This window comes from Neofelis nebulosa, chromosome 6 (genome assembly GCF_028018385.1).
Source record: "Neofelis nebulosa isolate mNeoNeb1 chromosome 6, mNeoNeb1.pri, whole genome shotgun sequence".
NCBI classification, from domain to species: Eukaryota; Metazoa; Chordata; class Mammalia; order Carnivora; family Felidae; genus Neofelis; species Neofelis nebulosa.
The window spans coordinates 78,139,755-78,157,815 of NC_080787.1; the positions used below are offsets into that span (position 1 = coordinate 78,139,755).

Sequence of the window (18,061 nt, forward strand, 5' to 3'; positions counted from 1 at the left end):
GTGTTCATCATAATTAAAAGATTTTTTCCCTTTACATTTATTGGGAGTATATTCTGTTATCATACAAGTGTTTCATACCTTGGTCCTGGAACAGCTTTATTAGAAACACTTTGGCTTTTTGTTACAATGCAGATTCCTGGGCTCTCCTCCAGAGTTACTGACCAGAGACCTGAATTTCCAACAAGCTTCCCATGGATCCTGACATGTAAGAATCAATACAGCCATAATCCCATCACTGCAGAATTAGACAGACCCTGTTTGTCTTCCAGTCTTCCTCACTAGGATTTCAGAGTTAGAAATGCAGAGAGAGTGAGTGCCCTCAAATCACAAAGGTTGCTGAGAGCCTACCAGGCTGTGCCATCAGGCCTTCTCTCCCCACCATGTCTAGAAGGACAGATGGGCTGAAATGGACTAGGATGTAGTTGGTTTAATTATAAGATTCTATCTTTTTAGGCTAAAAGTGCAAATACGTATCATTTTCTAATGAAAACCACATTTTCTGCCATGAGTATGCATTTCCTTTAGAGTTGGGGCAGGGGGTAGGGAAGTTAATATATTAAAACAGCAAACAAAACAAGAGACATAATTATTATTTTTTATTTCTTTTTAATGTTTATTTTTGAGAGAGAGAGAGAGAGGGGGAGAGAGACAGAGCCTGAGTGGGGGAGGGGCAGAGAGCGAGGGAGACACAGAATCCAAAGTAGGCTCATGAACTCATGAACCATGAGATCATGACCTGAGCCAAAGTCAGACGCTTAACCAACTGAGCCTCCCAGGCACCCCAAAAGACATAATTATTGACTTTCTGGGCTATACCCCATTCCTGCTTCTCTCAATAAGGACAAAGCCAGCCCAGTCAAGCTCTCCTACCAAGTAGCAGCTCCTCAGAGTACAGGCCAGTGCCATGCACAGCCTGGGAACTATCCTGCTCTGTCTACAACCCTAACTCCTAGGTAGGGATAGAAATTCCTGAGAAGAGGGATGTGTGGCGGGGAACATGCGCAGGGTGAGTGGCTTCTAGCTGGCTCTCCGCCTGGCCGCATCCTCCAAGCTCTCTCTAGAGTAGGGCAGAATGACAGTTGGATGTGAAAGGAGGCAGAGGAAGGGAGAATCCATACTAGAGAACCGTATTAAACTAAGGATACCTACTCATTTTCCCAAACCAAGAACGCCCTGCAGGGCAAAAAGGGATGAAGAAAGCAACATCCTTTTCACACCCAAATTGCTGAAGCCAACGCTCAGAAATCTGTTTAGAGGAGAGACTGAAAATGGAGCAGTAATCACTACTTCTGAGACTGGATTCCCTAAATATAATGAGTAGCACTCAACTCCTGATTATCTCTGCCCACCAAGGACAAAGGAATTAGCAGGAAAAAAACAAAAAGGCTGACACTTCTCAGGAGTTGAGTGTGCCAACACTACTCTCTTAATTCTCTGGAATGCACACAAGGATTACCATGAGAGCTGAGCACAAATTCTGGCAAGTGTCTGCCCATCTTGATGCAGGTCTATCTGCCTCCTGTTACATCTGCAGCAACCCTTGGACATCTGCCGTGGCTCACAGCCTCCCACCTTATCCATGCTCACCTAATAACAGGACCTTTATACAAAAGTCCCCCAAGGTCCTTTAACAGTCTCCAGGAAGACTGTCTTCATGCCAGAAGATTAAGCAAAGGAAAGAGAATACTGCCAGAATCTCATTCTCCATTCCAATGAGGCCAGTTTTATACTAAAATATATTTGTACTTGTGTATGTATGTGTGCACATGCGTTCTCAAAGCATACATAAAAAACACTAACAAGAATTACTCTACAATGCCAATATTGGTTATTCCTAGTGATTTTAATTTTCCTTGTACTTTTCTGTTTTTTATCATGAGAGTGGTAATTTTTATCATGAAAGTGATGATCTTTTAATAATCATTTTGTAAAATGTTACTTTAAAAGGCAGAGATGAACATGGCATGTAATAGACAGACAAGGCCATCTATGTTGTGTGCTGCCTAAAAGTAGATGAAAAAAAGAAACTTCACTTTCTCTCCTCTGTAGCCCTTTGTTGCTAATCATCTGTAAAGTTCTCAGGCCTTTGCCTAACGATTTCTTAGATCCCCTATAGATTACATACTACTGTACCATAAGCGCTTTTTACCTGAGATGCCAACAAATGGCCAAATGATTAAACCAAATTTTCACATGTTATTTTCCTTTCTTCTTCTCTCATGACAGAGATATTAGCAGGTGGTGGGAAAGTGGCTGGATGGGAGAATTATTTGTAAAATTATTAATTTCTGAACAATTGAGAAGTTGAATATATGGTTTTTATATCATGGAAATGATGAAATTCAACTATCAGTGGATTTCTTAAAAATCAAGTAACATAAATGAGAATTTCCTGCTCTAAACATTATAGAGGGCCGTTATTCGAGATGCTTCATCTAGTTTACCCTTCCCCAGTGAATACTGTATGATTTCAAATCCTTCTAGAGCTGAGAAAATATCCCTGACCAACCCTAACTATCAGATGGTAATAGATAAGGCCTATAAAGCTTTTCTGTTTCTTCTTCTCTACATATTTTCACTATGTAATTCAACCACACAACATACACATAAAACTCTAATCTGATGAGGCTCAACTTTTTTGCCAGGACCCATAATGCTTGAGAATGTTACACTGCTCCCACATTTGAAGGCTGTGGTTCTCTAAAGGATGATATTAATAATAATAATAATAATAATAATAATAATAAAAAGGATAATGTCTGTGAAAACATTTACAGTAACTGTAGAACACAGCTATCAACCTGTGGGAAACAAAAAAACTTTAATTTGGGTGCTCTATGCCCTTAGAAATGCCATCTGCACAGCTGGGAAGGCCTGGAGTAGCTGATGGAGCTGGAGTTAATGAGGTAAGGTATGGGAAAGAACAAAAAAGGTTTCCTCAGCTCAGGGCTCAAGGCAGTGGATCACTCCTTATCTCTCAGCTGAGTATAAGTTTCCAAGGAAGACTCATCTTGAGAATTCTCAGTGGGAGGGAGTCAAGCCAAAAGTTAAGGGAGAGAGATAGTTTAGCCAGATGGCTCAGTCTATTAATGGAGCCCTCCGCCATGTTACTACTTAGTTACTCCATGTCTCTAAACGTGGAAATGGAAGCATGTGTAAGTTGGGAAAACAATGCTCAGCTGGGGGCCTTTGGGGCCTCTGGCCTGATTAAGTATACAACAAGAACACCAAAGTCAGATCTGGTTTCTGATACAATGTTTGGATTTTATTCTCATTGCAAGAGGAAGGTCACAGAAGAATTTCATTCCCAGCTTAAAATTCTTCTAAGTCCATTCTTCTTCTTGGGGCACAACAACTATCGTATGTGCTTAGCAATCCATCAGTGATTCTCAACCAAATCCTGCATTCTGTTTGCTTATAATCACACTATGGATATTAAGATATGCTGGTAACACAGAAGTTAAAATTATAACAAAACCACCAAAAGATATCCCTATTGGCTACCCTGTAATTTAAGAAGTTAGAATTTCATATATGTAAATAGCTCTAATTAATAAGATAAACCTTTCCTTTTGGGATTTGGCAGTGATAACAGCTCAAGCAGGAGTGCCATTTGAATCCTTGGAAAACCTAAAATAACATTTTTACAAAAAAAGTAGCAATGCTCACAGGTAACTAACTTGGCCTAGAAGGTAAGAGAATTGGAAATGTAAAGATGGTGTCTTAACGAGTGTCATTCTACTATTTTATAGCTCTTGCCAGGACAGCACTTTAAAAGATGTGTGTTACAGTGAATTTCCAACTGAAAGAGTAAATCCCAAATATGGGCAAAATTAGCAGCCCTGTTCCTTGCCATTGTAATAAATGATTAAGTAGGTGTTACAAAGATGAAAAAGCAGAGCATCTCTTTCTAATCCTGACAGACATCCTCCCCTTCTTCACTGATCCTTTATCTTGCAGTGAAGACCTGCATGAGGAAGTCGATTCCTGGTATGTTCCTGATAAGAATGCATATTTCCAGGGGTAGCAGCAGGGACTACATCGTTTTAGCAGACATTGTTCGTGAACTTGTGCCAAGTTTCTCTGAACCTTGGAAACTGGGAAAGTGTCTGTGTTCCTGATTAATAATATTCAGCAAACAGACTGAAAGCAGAGGAAGTATAATCACTAGTAGAGAGGGATATACAGTAACAGAGCTCCTGTGGTTAAGCTGCTATGAGGAGGCACTCACACCATGAGAGCAAGCATGGCTTTCATGCCCATGTGTCTACCTGAGCCTGAGTTAAGATCCCTGAAGGGATTAAGACCTCCTCTGTTCTCATGGAGAATACAGATTGGGCCTCCTCTCAATTTTCCCATAGCCAGTTTAAATTATTCTTTTACCTTCAGTCTCTTTAAGGCTTGAGTTAAGGCTACTTTGTAATAAAATTATCCCCAATTTATATCACACATGGATGATTGTTCTCTCTCCCCCAAAGGCTGTAAAACCCTCAAAGTTAGAAGTCATCTCTCTTGATCCCCACTCACCCATCATATAAACATTTCAAACAGTACATGAGAAAGTGAAATAAATAGTAACTGTCTTCTAACCTCGCTTCCCAAAGATAACCACTATTCAGTTTCTTGTATCTTCCTCCATAAATGTTTGTGGGCAAACACAAACTTTTATATTATTCAATGTTCGATCCAATGAGCAAAACTTAAAAGAAATACTGTAAACTAAGGTGCCTCCATCTATAAATCACACACATTCCACATCCCAGGACCTCAGCAAGTTCTGCATTTAGGTGCAGGCGGAGTTACTGGGGCACAAGCCTGGTGAGTCCAGCTCTGTCTCTAACATGGTAGGATTTCCCTGGCCAACTCACTCCATCTTTCTGAATCTCAGTTCCCTCTCCTACAGAAGAAGATGTTCTCAAAGGTCAGTTCAGGGTTGAGGCTGAATCAAGTACTGATTAATAAAACAGGTACACCAAGGCCAAAATATGAATTGGTATTGAAGAAAATCAAACATAACAGATTACAAGGAGAATATGGTTGTGAATTAGAATGGAGCAGTTATTTAAAAAACACTTTTAATTGAGGTTTAATTGACATGTAACATTATATTAGTTTCAGGTGTAAAACATGATTTCGTATTTATATACATTGCAAAATGATCATCACAATAAGTCTAGTTAACATCCATCACCATCCCAGTTACAAAAAATTTTTTTTCTTGTGATGAGAACTTTTAAGATCTAATCTGTTAGCACCTTTCAAATATGCAATATAGTATTATTAACTATAGTCACTACACTGTATACTATATCCCCAGGACTTACCTATTTTATACCTGGAACTTTGTACCTTTTGATCACCTCCACCCAGTTTGCCCTCTCTGTACCCATGAGGTTGGTTATCTTTGGTTTGGGTTTTGTCTTTTATAATCCACATATAAATGAAATCATATGGTATTTGTCTATCTCTATCTCACTTAGCATAATCCCCTCTAGGTCCATCCGTGTTGTCACAAACAATAGAGTTATATTCTTTTTTAATGGTTGAATTGCATATATACCCCACAACTTCTTTATCCATTCATCCACAGATGGACCCTTAGTTTGTTTCCATATCTTGGCTATTGTAAATAATGCTGCAATGAACATGGGGATGCATATATCTTTTTGAGTTAATGTTTTCATTGTCTTTGGATCAACACCCCGTAGTGGAATTGCTGGATCATATGGTAGTTCTGTTTTTAAATTTTCGGCCAACAGGTTTCCGTTTTCCACAGTGGCTACACCAATATACAATTCCACCAACAGTGCATAAGGGTTCCCTTTTCTCCACTTCCTTGCCAACACTTGGTTCTTTCTTATATTTTTGATGATAGCCATCCTAACAGGTGTGAGATGATAGCTCATTGTAGTTTCAATTTGCATTTCTCTGAAGACTTTTGAAGTTATTTTTTTATTTTAATTTTAATTTATTTTTATTTTTATTTTTTTAAATTTTTTTTTTTTTTTCAACATTTTTTATTTATTTTGGGACAGAGAGAGACAGAGCATGAACGGGGGAGGGGCAGAGAGAGAGGGAGACACAGAATTGGAAACAGGCTCCAGGCTCCGAGCCATCAGCCCAGAGCCTGACGCGGGGCTCGAACTCACGGACCGCGAGATCGTGACCTGGCTGAAGTTGGACGCTTAACCGACTGCGCCACCCAGGCGCCCCAATTTTTATTTTTTAATATGAAATTTATTGAAGACTTTTGATGCTGAGCATCTTTTCATGTACCTGTTGGCCATCTGTATGACTTCTGTGGAAACATGTCTGTTCACACTTTTTGCCCATTTCTTAATTAGGGTGGGTTTTTTTGCTATTGAGCTGAATGAATTATTTATATATTTTGGATATTAACCAGATCTATGATTTGCAAATATTTTCTCCCATTTAGTTAGGTTACCTTTTCATTTTGTTGATGGTTTCCTTTACAGTGCAGAAGCATTTCAGTTTAATGTAGATCCCCTTGTTTATTTTTGCTTCTGGTGTCAGATGAAAAAATCATCACTGGGGTGCCTGGGTGGCTCAGTCAGTTGGGCATCTGACTCCTGATTTCAGATCAGGTCATGATCTCATGGTTGTGAGATTGAGTCCTGTGTCCATGCTGGGTGTTGAACCTGGTTAAGATTCTCTCTATCCCTCTCCCTCTGCCCCTCCTCTGCTCACATTCACTCTCTCTCAAAAAAAAAAAAAAAAAAGACAAACCATCCATCACAAAGACCAATGTCAAGGAACTTACTGGCTATGTTTTCTTCTAGGAGTTTTATGGTTTCAGGCCTTACATTCAAGCGTTTAATCCATTTTGAATTTTGAGATGGTCCAGTTTCATTCTTTTGCTGTGGCTGTCCAGTTCTCCCAACATTCACTCAAGAGACTGTCCCCATATTACATTTCATTCATTGAAGAGACTTTCCCATTGTATATTTTTGGCTTCTCTGTCATAAATTAATTGATCATATATACATGGGTTATTGCTGGACTCTCTCTCCTGTTCCACTGATCTATGTGTCTGTTTTGATTACTATAACTTTGTAATATAGTTTAAAATCAGAAGTATAATACTTCTAGCTTTGTTCTTATTTGTCAAGATTACTTTGGCTATTCAGGGTCCTTTGTGATTCCACACAAATTTAAGAATTCTTTGTCTAGTTCTGTGAAAAATGTCGTTGGAATTTTGACAGGGGTTGTATTGAATGTGTAGGTTGCACTGGGTGGTATGGATATTTTAACAATATCAATTCTTCCCATTCATGAGCACAAAATATCTGCTCATTTATTTCTTTTTCAATTACTTTCATTAATGTCTTAGAGCTTTCAGTGTATAGGTCGTTTACCTTGACCAAATTTATTCCTAGGTATTTTATTCTTTTTGATGCAATTGGAAATGGGATTGTTTTCTTAATTTCTCTTTCTGATAGTTTGTTATCAGTATATAGATACACAACAGATTTTTGCATAGTGATTTTGTATCCCGCAACTAATTCTTCCAGTTTTTGGTAGACTCTTTAGGATTTTCTCTATGTGATATATCTTCTGCAAATAGTTTTACTTCTTTCCCTTTCTAATTTGGATCCTTCTTATTTCTTTCTCTTGCCTAACTGCTTTGGCTAGGACTTCCAATTCTATGTTGAACATAGTGGGTGGGTGGGGAGGGGACAGTGAGCATCGCTATCTTATTTCTGATCTTATCATTGAGTATAATGTTAGCTGTGCGCTTGCCATATTATGGCCTTTATTATCTTGAGATATGTTCCCTCTATACACACTTTATTGAGAGTTTTTATCATAAATGGATGTTGAAATTTTGTCAAATGCTTTTTCTAAATCTATTGAATGATCATATAATTTTTATCCTTCATTTTGTTAATGTGGTGTATTAACACTGATTTGCAGACGCTGAACCATCCTTGCAACCCTGGAAGAAATGCCATCTGGTCATGGTGTATGATCCTTTTAATGTATGTTGAATTTGGTTTGCTAATATTTTGTTGAGGACTTCTGAATCTATGTTCATCAGGATTATCGACCGATAATTTTCTTTTCTAGTGGTATTCTTGTCTGGTTTTAGTATCAGGGGGATGCTGGCCTTGTAAAATGAGTTTGGAAGCATTCCCTTGGAGCAATTTTTACAAACAATTTCCTGAGGTATACTTCATAGGAAAATCCACATCTTGTTTTACCAGAGGTATATCAAGCAATATACACTGATCCTGAAGTTATCTTAGGATACAGCCACAATACTTCAGAGGTAGAGCCAACCCATGTTTACTCATTTCTCAGCAATGCATGTGGCCGTCTCACAAGCCTCAGAGAGCTTATGAGTATTTTTCCATTGTCAAGAGTCATAGATAAGTTCAATGTTACATTCAGTAGCTACGGGATAACTTAAGCAACTAGTTAACACCTTAACTCTCATTTGCCACCTCATTGACAATTAGCTGCCTACTAGGAAGGAGGTCTTCCTGTTGATCAGACCATATGCTGTTCTGTCCTGTTTGTCTTACTGTGACCATGTCCTGATAAAAATCCAGAGGAGGGTCAAAGTGATGAGGGAAGAACCTGGCAGAGAGGGAAAAGGTGCCAGAAGTGGGTAGAAAACCATCAGCTTAACTTAAACATCTATTTGGTGATTTGGTTGCAAGCTAAGAGTAGCAAAGCTACTCATAATGGTTGAAAATCTTTGTTATAGGGCAAAGCTAGGAAAAGGAAAACGCATTCACAGTGTCTTTGTCAGATGTTTTTGCCATTTTTCTTAGAGGCAGGAGAGGTGGAGGTTAAGAGAACAAACTCTGGGGTTAGACAGATATGGGTTCTGCCACTATTGGACGATTACCTAATCAGTTCTGAGCTTATTGTGCTTATTATTATTATCATCTGGAACTCTGGGTTCTGTGAGCTATCTCCTATGAAACACAAGATCCTCAAAAAACAATTCACAAGTGAAACTGAAAAATCATACCAGGGTAAAGGAGCTGTTCCTACCTGAAAGGAATTCATGTAGCGAAGAGATGGAGGTAGCGTGGCGTTGTTCCTGGATAATATCAGCAGCAGCTCTAAGCAGGTTGCAGAGGGCAGGGTTAGAGTGTGGATGCTGATGTCACTTTCCCATGCACTGGAAAGCCTGAAACACATTGATACGTATAATTTCACAATTCCATCTGGTCATAATTATTTCAAAAACCTGATGGAAAGAAGACGACTTTCAAACGTGGAAGAAGATGCAATGCACAAAAAAACAGAAATAAAATGGCTATAGTAAATATTCACAAAGTAAATGTCCAAGACATTTTTATAGTGTTTTTGATACAAAACAGATGGGTTAGGCAATTTTTTCGAGTCAACATTTCATACTCAAAGAGTACAAATAAGACATGAAATGCAGTCTTATTTGTAAGGGACCTATTTGGGGTGGGGAACGGATAATAGCTAACATATCGAATTTTTCCTATATTCTGTGCCCTCTTCTCCATGTAACATCTTGTTCAACCCTCTGATACCTATGAAATAGAACTGTTGCTATCCTCCTTCTACAGATGTGCAAATTGTTTCTGAGCTGGATATGCCCTATGAAGTTTCTAGTTAGCTGATTTTCAAACCTTTAAAAAGTGATGTAATACTTTTATCAAAAAATCTTGTAAAAGCTCCATTTATAATATAAATAAAAGCAAAGCTGCTCTCTTGGAGGGGGTAAGGTTGGCAGGAGGCTCCCTTCATCTTCCAAAGTAGCCTATGAAACATCTCTGCTACATCCTGTTGAACCTACTAGAAAATTCTTTCATTCAAGAAATGAGGAAAGTGAAGGCTGGAAAAGTAAAGAGACTTCTCTGGGATGAGATACATGTTTAGAAGATGATATGGCTATGTCTAGAATCCTGGTTTCCTGTCTTCCCATATAGTACTTAAAATGGAAAATCAGATAATCATTATGGGAAAACAATGTAATAAGAATAGGATGTGTCTTATGCTGTCAAATCTTTTATTTACTTGAGTATTTCCTGTCTGTGCCCCTATCAACATGTCTCTTAACACTCCTAATTTTTTAAAAAGAAATATATATGTGTGTGTGTGTGTATATGTATGTATGTGTATATATATACATATATATGTGTATATATATATGTGTGTGTATACACACATACACACACACACACACATATATATATATATGTATGTATATATATATATATTCTATTTATATAAACTTCTTTCTATAAAGCTACCTTTAACCCAGTCAGGGGTGAATTCTAGAATGTCGAAGAGCATCAGTGGTTGAGGGCATAATGGATTTTAACATTTATATGATGAGTCATAGCAGATAGTTTAGCTGCGTCATCAATCAGGCTACCTGTGCTAACACATTTCTGATGTGGGTTGGGAAATTAACTCTCTGAAGCATTTGCCTACTAGTCAGACTGGAATAGGACACTGCCCACTTTCCCTCAAAATAGTCCCTTTTCAGCAAGGCCACATATGATTGTCTTCTCTGTGTTTTAAAAACACTTCTCCATTATTTTATATTGATCGGTTATGTTATTCTTTCTCCTTTCATTAATTATACAACATTTTCAACATTTCTCTGGCGTGGAAACAAAAATCTTGCTGTCTTTGGTAAAAGCCAAATGTAGGACCAGTGCAGTGGCTCTAAACTCATTCTCTCTACCACCTTTCTTATGCCCTCCACAAACCATTTCCGTTCCCTGAACTGCATACACTAACCACACCATGCTCATGCAGTTTTCTGGGCCGGGAAGGCTGCAGGCTACCTGGTGAACTTCTGTTCATCCTGCAAAACCCACTGAAGTATCATTTCCTTAGAGACATCCTCTTGCTTCCTCTACAAGAACTACATGCCTAATACCATTATTTGTATCCTACTACCATACCACCACCCTACCTGTATTCTTATTTGGGCTGTGTCTGCATCTCTGGTTCATTCTAGGTCAGTCATAAGCAAGCATACCCTGTGGATTCCTCTAACTTTTGTTACCCAGTATGGAAGATTAGATTAGTTGTTTTTCCTCAGACACTCCCACCTTTTACTGGCTGTAATAAAATACACCTCACTTACATTTGTATGTTCAATAATTTAATTTATTTTCCAAGTGTTATTCTTATAAAAGGAAACCAATTAATGTCATGATGTTGATGTGATTTCTGGTACAGAGAAAGGAATGCTTAACTTCTGCTCAAAGGTGTCAACATGCTGCTATGTGGCTATGGTGTAGTTGATGAAAAATGGCACTCAAATAGAAATTAAAATACACTAGCACTGCCTTGTCACTGAGCAGTGAGTGATCTGGGACACGTACTCCTGGACAAGTCCAGTTTCCTCATGAGATCCTGGAGTTCACACACAACCTATACTATGTATCAAACCACCAAAATTTACACAAAAGGACATTCATCACATTAATGATATCCACAGTTACACAAAAAAAGATACAGTTATAAACGTTAATTATTCATGTCTCTATGTAATTACAAATATTTGCATGGCATGTGAATCCAACATTGGCATTTTTAATCTAATCCTTTAAGTATTCTGTGATTTAACAATTTTTCTCCTTATTAAAGCTCATGAAGGTACAAAGTATTATCTGGATCACATGATAAGTGATGGAAAAGATCAAGCATGATCCTCTCCAACTAAATTGCATTCTCTTTTATACCTAGAAGTACTAGGTATTTCTGAACAAATTCTATCAAAAAAACAAATTGAAAAGCCCAAGGGTAAATGATGGAGCAAATTTTAGCTTTCTTAGAATACCTCATTTCTTAATAATTAGAACCACCTTATTTTTGAAAATTAGATAACACAGCTGGACCTAGGATGGCTCAAATTCCTAAAATTTATCCTTTTGTTTATCCTAAACATTTATCTATTTATGCTTTCTTTTCCCACAGCATATATTCATTAGCCCCAGGATTTACCTTTTTATTGTTAAGATTTATAAATGTTCTCTATAATCTTAACTACATATTAATCACACAAAATAACCATATATGTGGACAAAGACAGAAAGTAATACGTGAAAAATGATTACAGTTGTTTTGGAAAGTTAGAACTATGGGTAACTTTCCCCCAAAACTTCAGCTAATGTTTTTATATTGTTTTTGGTTTGGTTTGTTTTTGATTTAGGAAGAAAGAAATAAAGAGAGCAGGAAGGAAAGATGGAGAAATGGTCTCGGCATACTTAAAATTCAGTTTATCTTAAAACAATCACTAAACTCGTTATGAAAATTAAAGGCATGTATTAATTAGGCCAAAAGTGATACTTGATACTATTTACCAAAGGCTCAAATATCAGTAGAAAGTTCTGTTAACGATATAAACATTTTAAGAAACACAAGATTATAATAATCCAGAATTTGGATTATTTCCTGCAAAAACACCCTGGACTATTAGACCTAAATCAGTAAACTTCCACTATAAAACCAACAAAAAAGATAATTCAAAGAGAACAACAAACTTAACATTACTTAAAACCTATTTTGGTATTTTTAAAGTGGTGAGAGAGGAGAAGCTTTCCTAAGACACCAGAGCTGTCAACTAGGCGACCCGAGTCGAAGAGACCAAAATGCAGGCAGAGGACACACCATCCTTATTTCTCAATCTTTGCCTTGACAAAATCCCCTAGAGAAGCAACGATGGCCTATCTATTTTTAAAGAGGCAATGCAAAGGGGGGAAAAGTCACTCTCCATCACTTCTAACAAAAATAGTGAAATTGAGAATGAATCAAACACCAATCGATACCAAGAAAAGAACTTGGGAGAACAGAAAGGTGATACAGTTTACTAAAAATCAGAGGTTGTTTTAATGTAATACATGAAAATGACAAATAGACAGGATTAAACAACTCTACCAAAATTTAAGACATTTCAAATGAGTCCAACATACTGCATAGAGAAGAAAAAAATAAGAGCGTATAAGAGAGCTCAAGAAGAAAATATTTAACTTAAATTTCATTTTTCTCATATTTTAGTAGTTGATTTGGACTCTTCAGTCCTAGAAGGACCTATCAGGAAAGCAAAGAGCCTATTAATGATGTTAAAATATAACACTGTTTATATCTGTGTATTTTTAAAATTCAATTCCAAAGCTACAACAAATGACAAGCTCATCGATTCAAACTCTCGAAATACCAAAACAAGCAAAGGACCACAACTTAGTGCTAGAATCATTATAAACATACAGCTACTTAATACATGATTTGGACAGGGAATCAAAATTTTATAAATTCTTATACCGTCAAGAACACACAATTCAGAAACAACTAAATGTACTGTTTATGTATGATAGCAAACCATATTAATTCCAGTATATTTAAATATTTTAAAAGAACTAATTCATAAAAATAGAACCTGAAAAGTGCTACTGCTTATAAATTTCAAAGTAAGGTTCAGTAAGTCATGAGCAGCACTTCTTTGAAATTACAGTATCTTCTTTGAAAACTACAGGAAAAAATCGAGTTTTTAAAGTCACAAGTGTTCAAACTGTTTTTCAATTCTCTTTAAACTAATGGGCTCCTGGAGCACCTGAGTGGCTCAGTTAAGTATCCAACTCTTGGTTTCCACTCAGGTCATGATCTCATGGTTCCTGAAATCAAGCCCTGTGCATCAGGGTCTATACGGATAGTGCCTTCTCGGGATTCTTTCTGTCCCTCTCTGTCCTTCCCCTGGGGGGGCTCTTGCTCTCTTTCTCTCTCTCTCTCTCAAAATAAATAAATAAAAACTTTAAAAAAATAAAATTAAAAATATTTCTCAGACCACCCGATTCCCTAAGCCCAATCATGTCCTCCTTTCATATTAATGGAATCATACATTATGTGACCTTTTTTTCTGACTTCTTTTACTTAGCATGTTTTCAAGATACATGGATCTCAGAGAAAGAACTCTTGATTTTAGATTATTTTTTTAATGTTTATTTATTTTTTAGAGAGAGAGAAAGAGATAGCACGAGCAGGGGAGGGGCGGAGAGAGGGAGATACTGAATCTGAAGCCACCTCCAGGCTCTGAGCTGTCAGCACAGAGCCCAAAGTGGGGCTCGAACATGCATAGCGAGATCAGGACCTGAGCCGAAATCGGATGCTTAACCGACTGAGCCACCCAGGTGCTCCTAGACCTCTTGCTTTTAAAGTCTGATTCTAATTTACCACTTTTTATAAAATATTAAAAGCAGTTCCATCTTAAACTATGTATCATAATATTTATGTTAGCATATTAATAAACATAACCATTTACGAAAAGTTTTCAAAGAGTTTTTGAAGAGGTCTCCTGGCTTACATTTTTACCCCATTCCATTACCAGAGAATGTCAATTGAAAGTGAGGCTGAGCAATGCACTTCCAATCCTTTAATTACTTTACTGAGTAACTGGAAGTCAACATATGAGGGTTGGGATGTAATAAATTAGGTCCACTCTAATAACATTCTCATAAGTAAACCTCACACTGGCAACCACTAGGTTCCCTGTCCCATCAGGGGGCCAACTCAGCCAACACTTACATTAATCAACACTGCCCAGTCTGTCCCACAGTTTAAGTCCTTTGCCAATGTGGATGGAAAAGTGTTTGTGACGCATAAAGTATAAAGCAAAAATGTAAGACTTCTTTTATTATTTCCTAGGCCTAATAAAACATAGAGGTTTTCTTCATTTTTCAATTCAAAAGGATTGGCAGGGACTGTGTTGACATGTATGGTGAAACCATGTTTGGTCTCAACAGAAATGAGAGAGATGATCTACTGGAGCTCTATCAGCCCGTGGCTTCAGAAAGGGATGTATACTGGTGGTTTGCACCATATCCAACCCTACTCTCCCCTGCTTTTATGGACACTGTCATCTTCAGTGTCCCTGGCTTCTGTCTACACCTCTTCCTAAGTCCACTCTCAGATGGTCTTCTCCTGGAAATCCATACGCTGCACAGAAGGGCAATTGGCAATGGTGTAACAGTTCAGATGAATTAGCCTGGCCAATCTTGGTATCTTAGCAATTACGATATGCTAAACTGCATAACCCAAAGTCACAATTAGCTCTGTCTGATCCATTAAAAGACAAATCCCAATGACTAAAATTGTGTCCCTCCATGAGGAGAGATGAGAACTCAATGCCAAGATCACTAACCTGCTACTCATGTTCTCTATGCAAGCGTCCTAGATTTGAGAAAATGTCCTCATGTTTAAGACTTCAGACCTTTTGTGAAATCACATGTCAACATAACTCTGGTAGAGTGAGAGCATAAAACTGGCCACACCCATTTGAGGGAAGGTAAGAAAATCAATTTCCAAGTAATCTTGCATAGAGAAAATTCATTTCTATCAACTTAAATTCAATTTCCCTGTAACAATCTGATTCTTCCATACCTTAATAATATAAACAAAAAACTCTACCAGGTCAGGCCAGAAAGTCTCCTAAATTTAATGTCTATTATTTATACACTAGCCCTAAAAAGACAGGATTTCAGAAACTGGTAAGTATGCTCCAAAGTTTTATTCAAAAGTTTTGTGAGTTAAGATGTATTCCCTAGAAAGTGTCTTAAGTCAAAGAGGGAAATATTTGACTAATTTTTCCAAGGCAGAATCAAATATTATTAAATGGAAGCTTTTGGAACCTAAGAGGAATTTCACTGAAACCTCCAAAGGCCATGATTTTTTTTAAAGTATTAAATACATAATATTCTCTTTTCTTGCCATCACACACTTGAAATGAGCTCTCTCTGGTAGCTGGCTTCGCCATGGCTTCTCAATGTTTGAAACCAAGGTATAAAAAAACTTCACACTTCAAATGTGTCTAATCCTCCCTATACAGTGTATGTGTGTATAAATGGAGTAGGAAGGAGGGGAAGTGTTAAATATGGGATACTCAAGAAATTAGTATTCTACAAAAATTTTGAAGTTGTTCTCAGAAACTGGTTAAAGGTAGTTAAGCACCCAAATTTACCAGTGCTAGAAGAGCTAGAAAAGCTAACCTGTCCCATTTTTTTCAACAGCAATACATCATAGTGTGAATATAAAAAATATTTTCATCTTCTGAACCAATTCATAATAATGAGAAATTATTTATGAATGCTAAAGTGAGGAAAGCTTGTATTTTTTAGCCTAGAAAATAGGAAAAAGCAAAGCAGTGTTTCTTAACTAAAAAAAAAAGCTTATTTAATTTTTCATTTTATTTATTTTAAATGTTTATTTATTTATTTTGAGAGAGAGAGAACAAGCAGGGGAGGAGCAGAGACAGAGGGAGAGAGATGATGTGGAGCAGGATCTGTGCTGATAGCAGAGTCTGATGTGGGGCCAAACTCACCAATAGAGAGATCATGACCTGAGCTGAAGTCAGTCACCCAACCGACTGAGCCCCCCAGGTGCCCGAATTTTTGTTTTAAAATAACAAAATACTTGGGGCGCCTGGGGGGCTCAGTCAGTTAAGTGTCCGACTTCGGCTCAGGACATGATCTCACGGTTCATGTGTTCAAGCCCTGCATTGGGCTCTGTGCTGACAGCTCAGAACCTGGAGCCTGCTTCAGATTCTGTCTCCCTCTCTCTCTGTCCCTCCCCACTCACGCTCTCTCCCTCCCTCTCTCTCAAAAATACACAAACATTAAAAAAGTAAAAAAAAAAAAAACAAAATACTTCATTTATAACCAAAACATTTTTATTTAGTTGTTAATATAAACATTCAAAACATATACATTTGCTTTAGTTAGAAAAATAAACACATAGATTTTTCAGTGAAAGCAGCAAAATTATACCTTCCATAGTTGAGTTCATCTCTTATAACACCTAAGAATTACCTTCAATTCTGCTTTCTGATTTACTTACAACATTGAGTTTTAGAAACTAGCAACAGTAAGTCACTGCTTCAAAGTATGACACCCCTCCCCCCCAATCAAGACTTTAATTGTAGATCTATACTGACATGGAAAGATAGTCACACAATTTTGATAAGTTTTTTTTTAATGTTTATTTATTTTTGAGAGAGAGAGAGAGAGAGAGAGAGAGAGAGAGAGAGAGAGAGAAACAGTGCGAGTGGGGGAGGAGCAGAGACAGAGAGGGAAACACAGAATCAGAAGCAGGCTCCAGGCTCCGAGCTGTCAGCACAGAGCCTGATGCAGGGCTTGAACCCAAGAATCGTGAGATCATGACCTAAGCTGAAGTTGGATGCTTAACTGACTGAGCCACCCAGGTGCCCTGATAAGATTGTTTTAGAAAAATAAAATAAACCCTGATGTTTATAGCAGCATTATCAACAATAGCCAAATTATGGAAAGAGCCCAAATGTCCAGTGATTGAGGAAAGGATAAAGAAGATGTGAGATATATACAATGGAATATTACTCAGCCATAAAAAAGAATGAATTCTTGCCATTTGCAACAATGTGGATGGAGCTAGAGACTATTATGCTAAGCAAAATAAATCCATTAGAGAAAGACAGATACCATATGATTTCACCATATGAAGAATTTAAGAAACAAATGAACCTAAGACACAGAGGCAAGCCATAAAACAGACTTGTAACTAAGAGTACACACGGAGGGTTGCTGGAGGGAAAGTGGGTGGGGGACAGGTTAAATGGGTGATGGGGATTAAGCAGGGCACTTGCTGTGATGAGCACTGTGTACTGTATGTAAGCGACTAATCACTAAACTCTACACCTGAAACTATCATTACACTGTATGTTAACTGGAATTTAAATAAAAATTTGAAACTAAAAACAAAAAAGCAAAATAAAAAACACATACAGCTAAAATTAATTTATGTAAAATTAAATTTCCTATCTGTATCTTTATGTAGATGTACATGAGATGTATGCAAGGAAGAATGCCAAAATGTTAACAGCAGTTTTCTGTGAAGACTGAGAGTACAAGGGTTCTGCTTGTTCTCTTTCGCCATATTTTCCTATATTGTTTTAAATGTTTACAGTGAATATGACTATATTTGTGATTATATAAAAAGCAAAGCTATTTTCATTTTGAAAATAGAGAAAATGAAATCTATTTTGGAATGTTTAAAATATGTATTTATATCA

General features: G+C 37.3%; 1 protein-coding gene across 8 annotated transcripts in view; it reads right to left on the bottom strand.

Moving 5' to 3' along the window:
- Nucleotides 1-18,061, bottom strand: part of UBE3D (ubiquitin protein ligase E3D) — a 248,345-nt gene that overhangs the window by 142,547 nt on the left and 87,737 nt on the right. For 6 of the 8 annotated variants that reach the window (XM_058734584.1, XM_058734582.1, XM_058734585.1 and 3 more), the window contains exon 9: nucleotides 9,025-9,163. The exons of 1 other annotated variant lie outside the window; for it this stretch is intronic. In XM_058734584.1, the coding sequence (XP_058590567.1) occupies nucleotides 9,025-9,163 (139 nt within the window). Of the gene's footprint in view, nucleotides 1-8,565; nucleotides 8,602-9,024; nucleotides 9,164-18,061 lie in introns of those variants that run through there. One more of the 8 variants, XM_058734588.1, reaches the window with a different exon arrangement.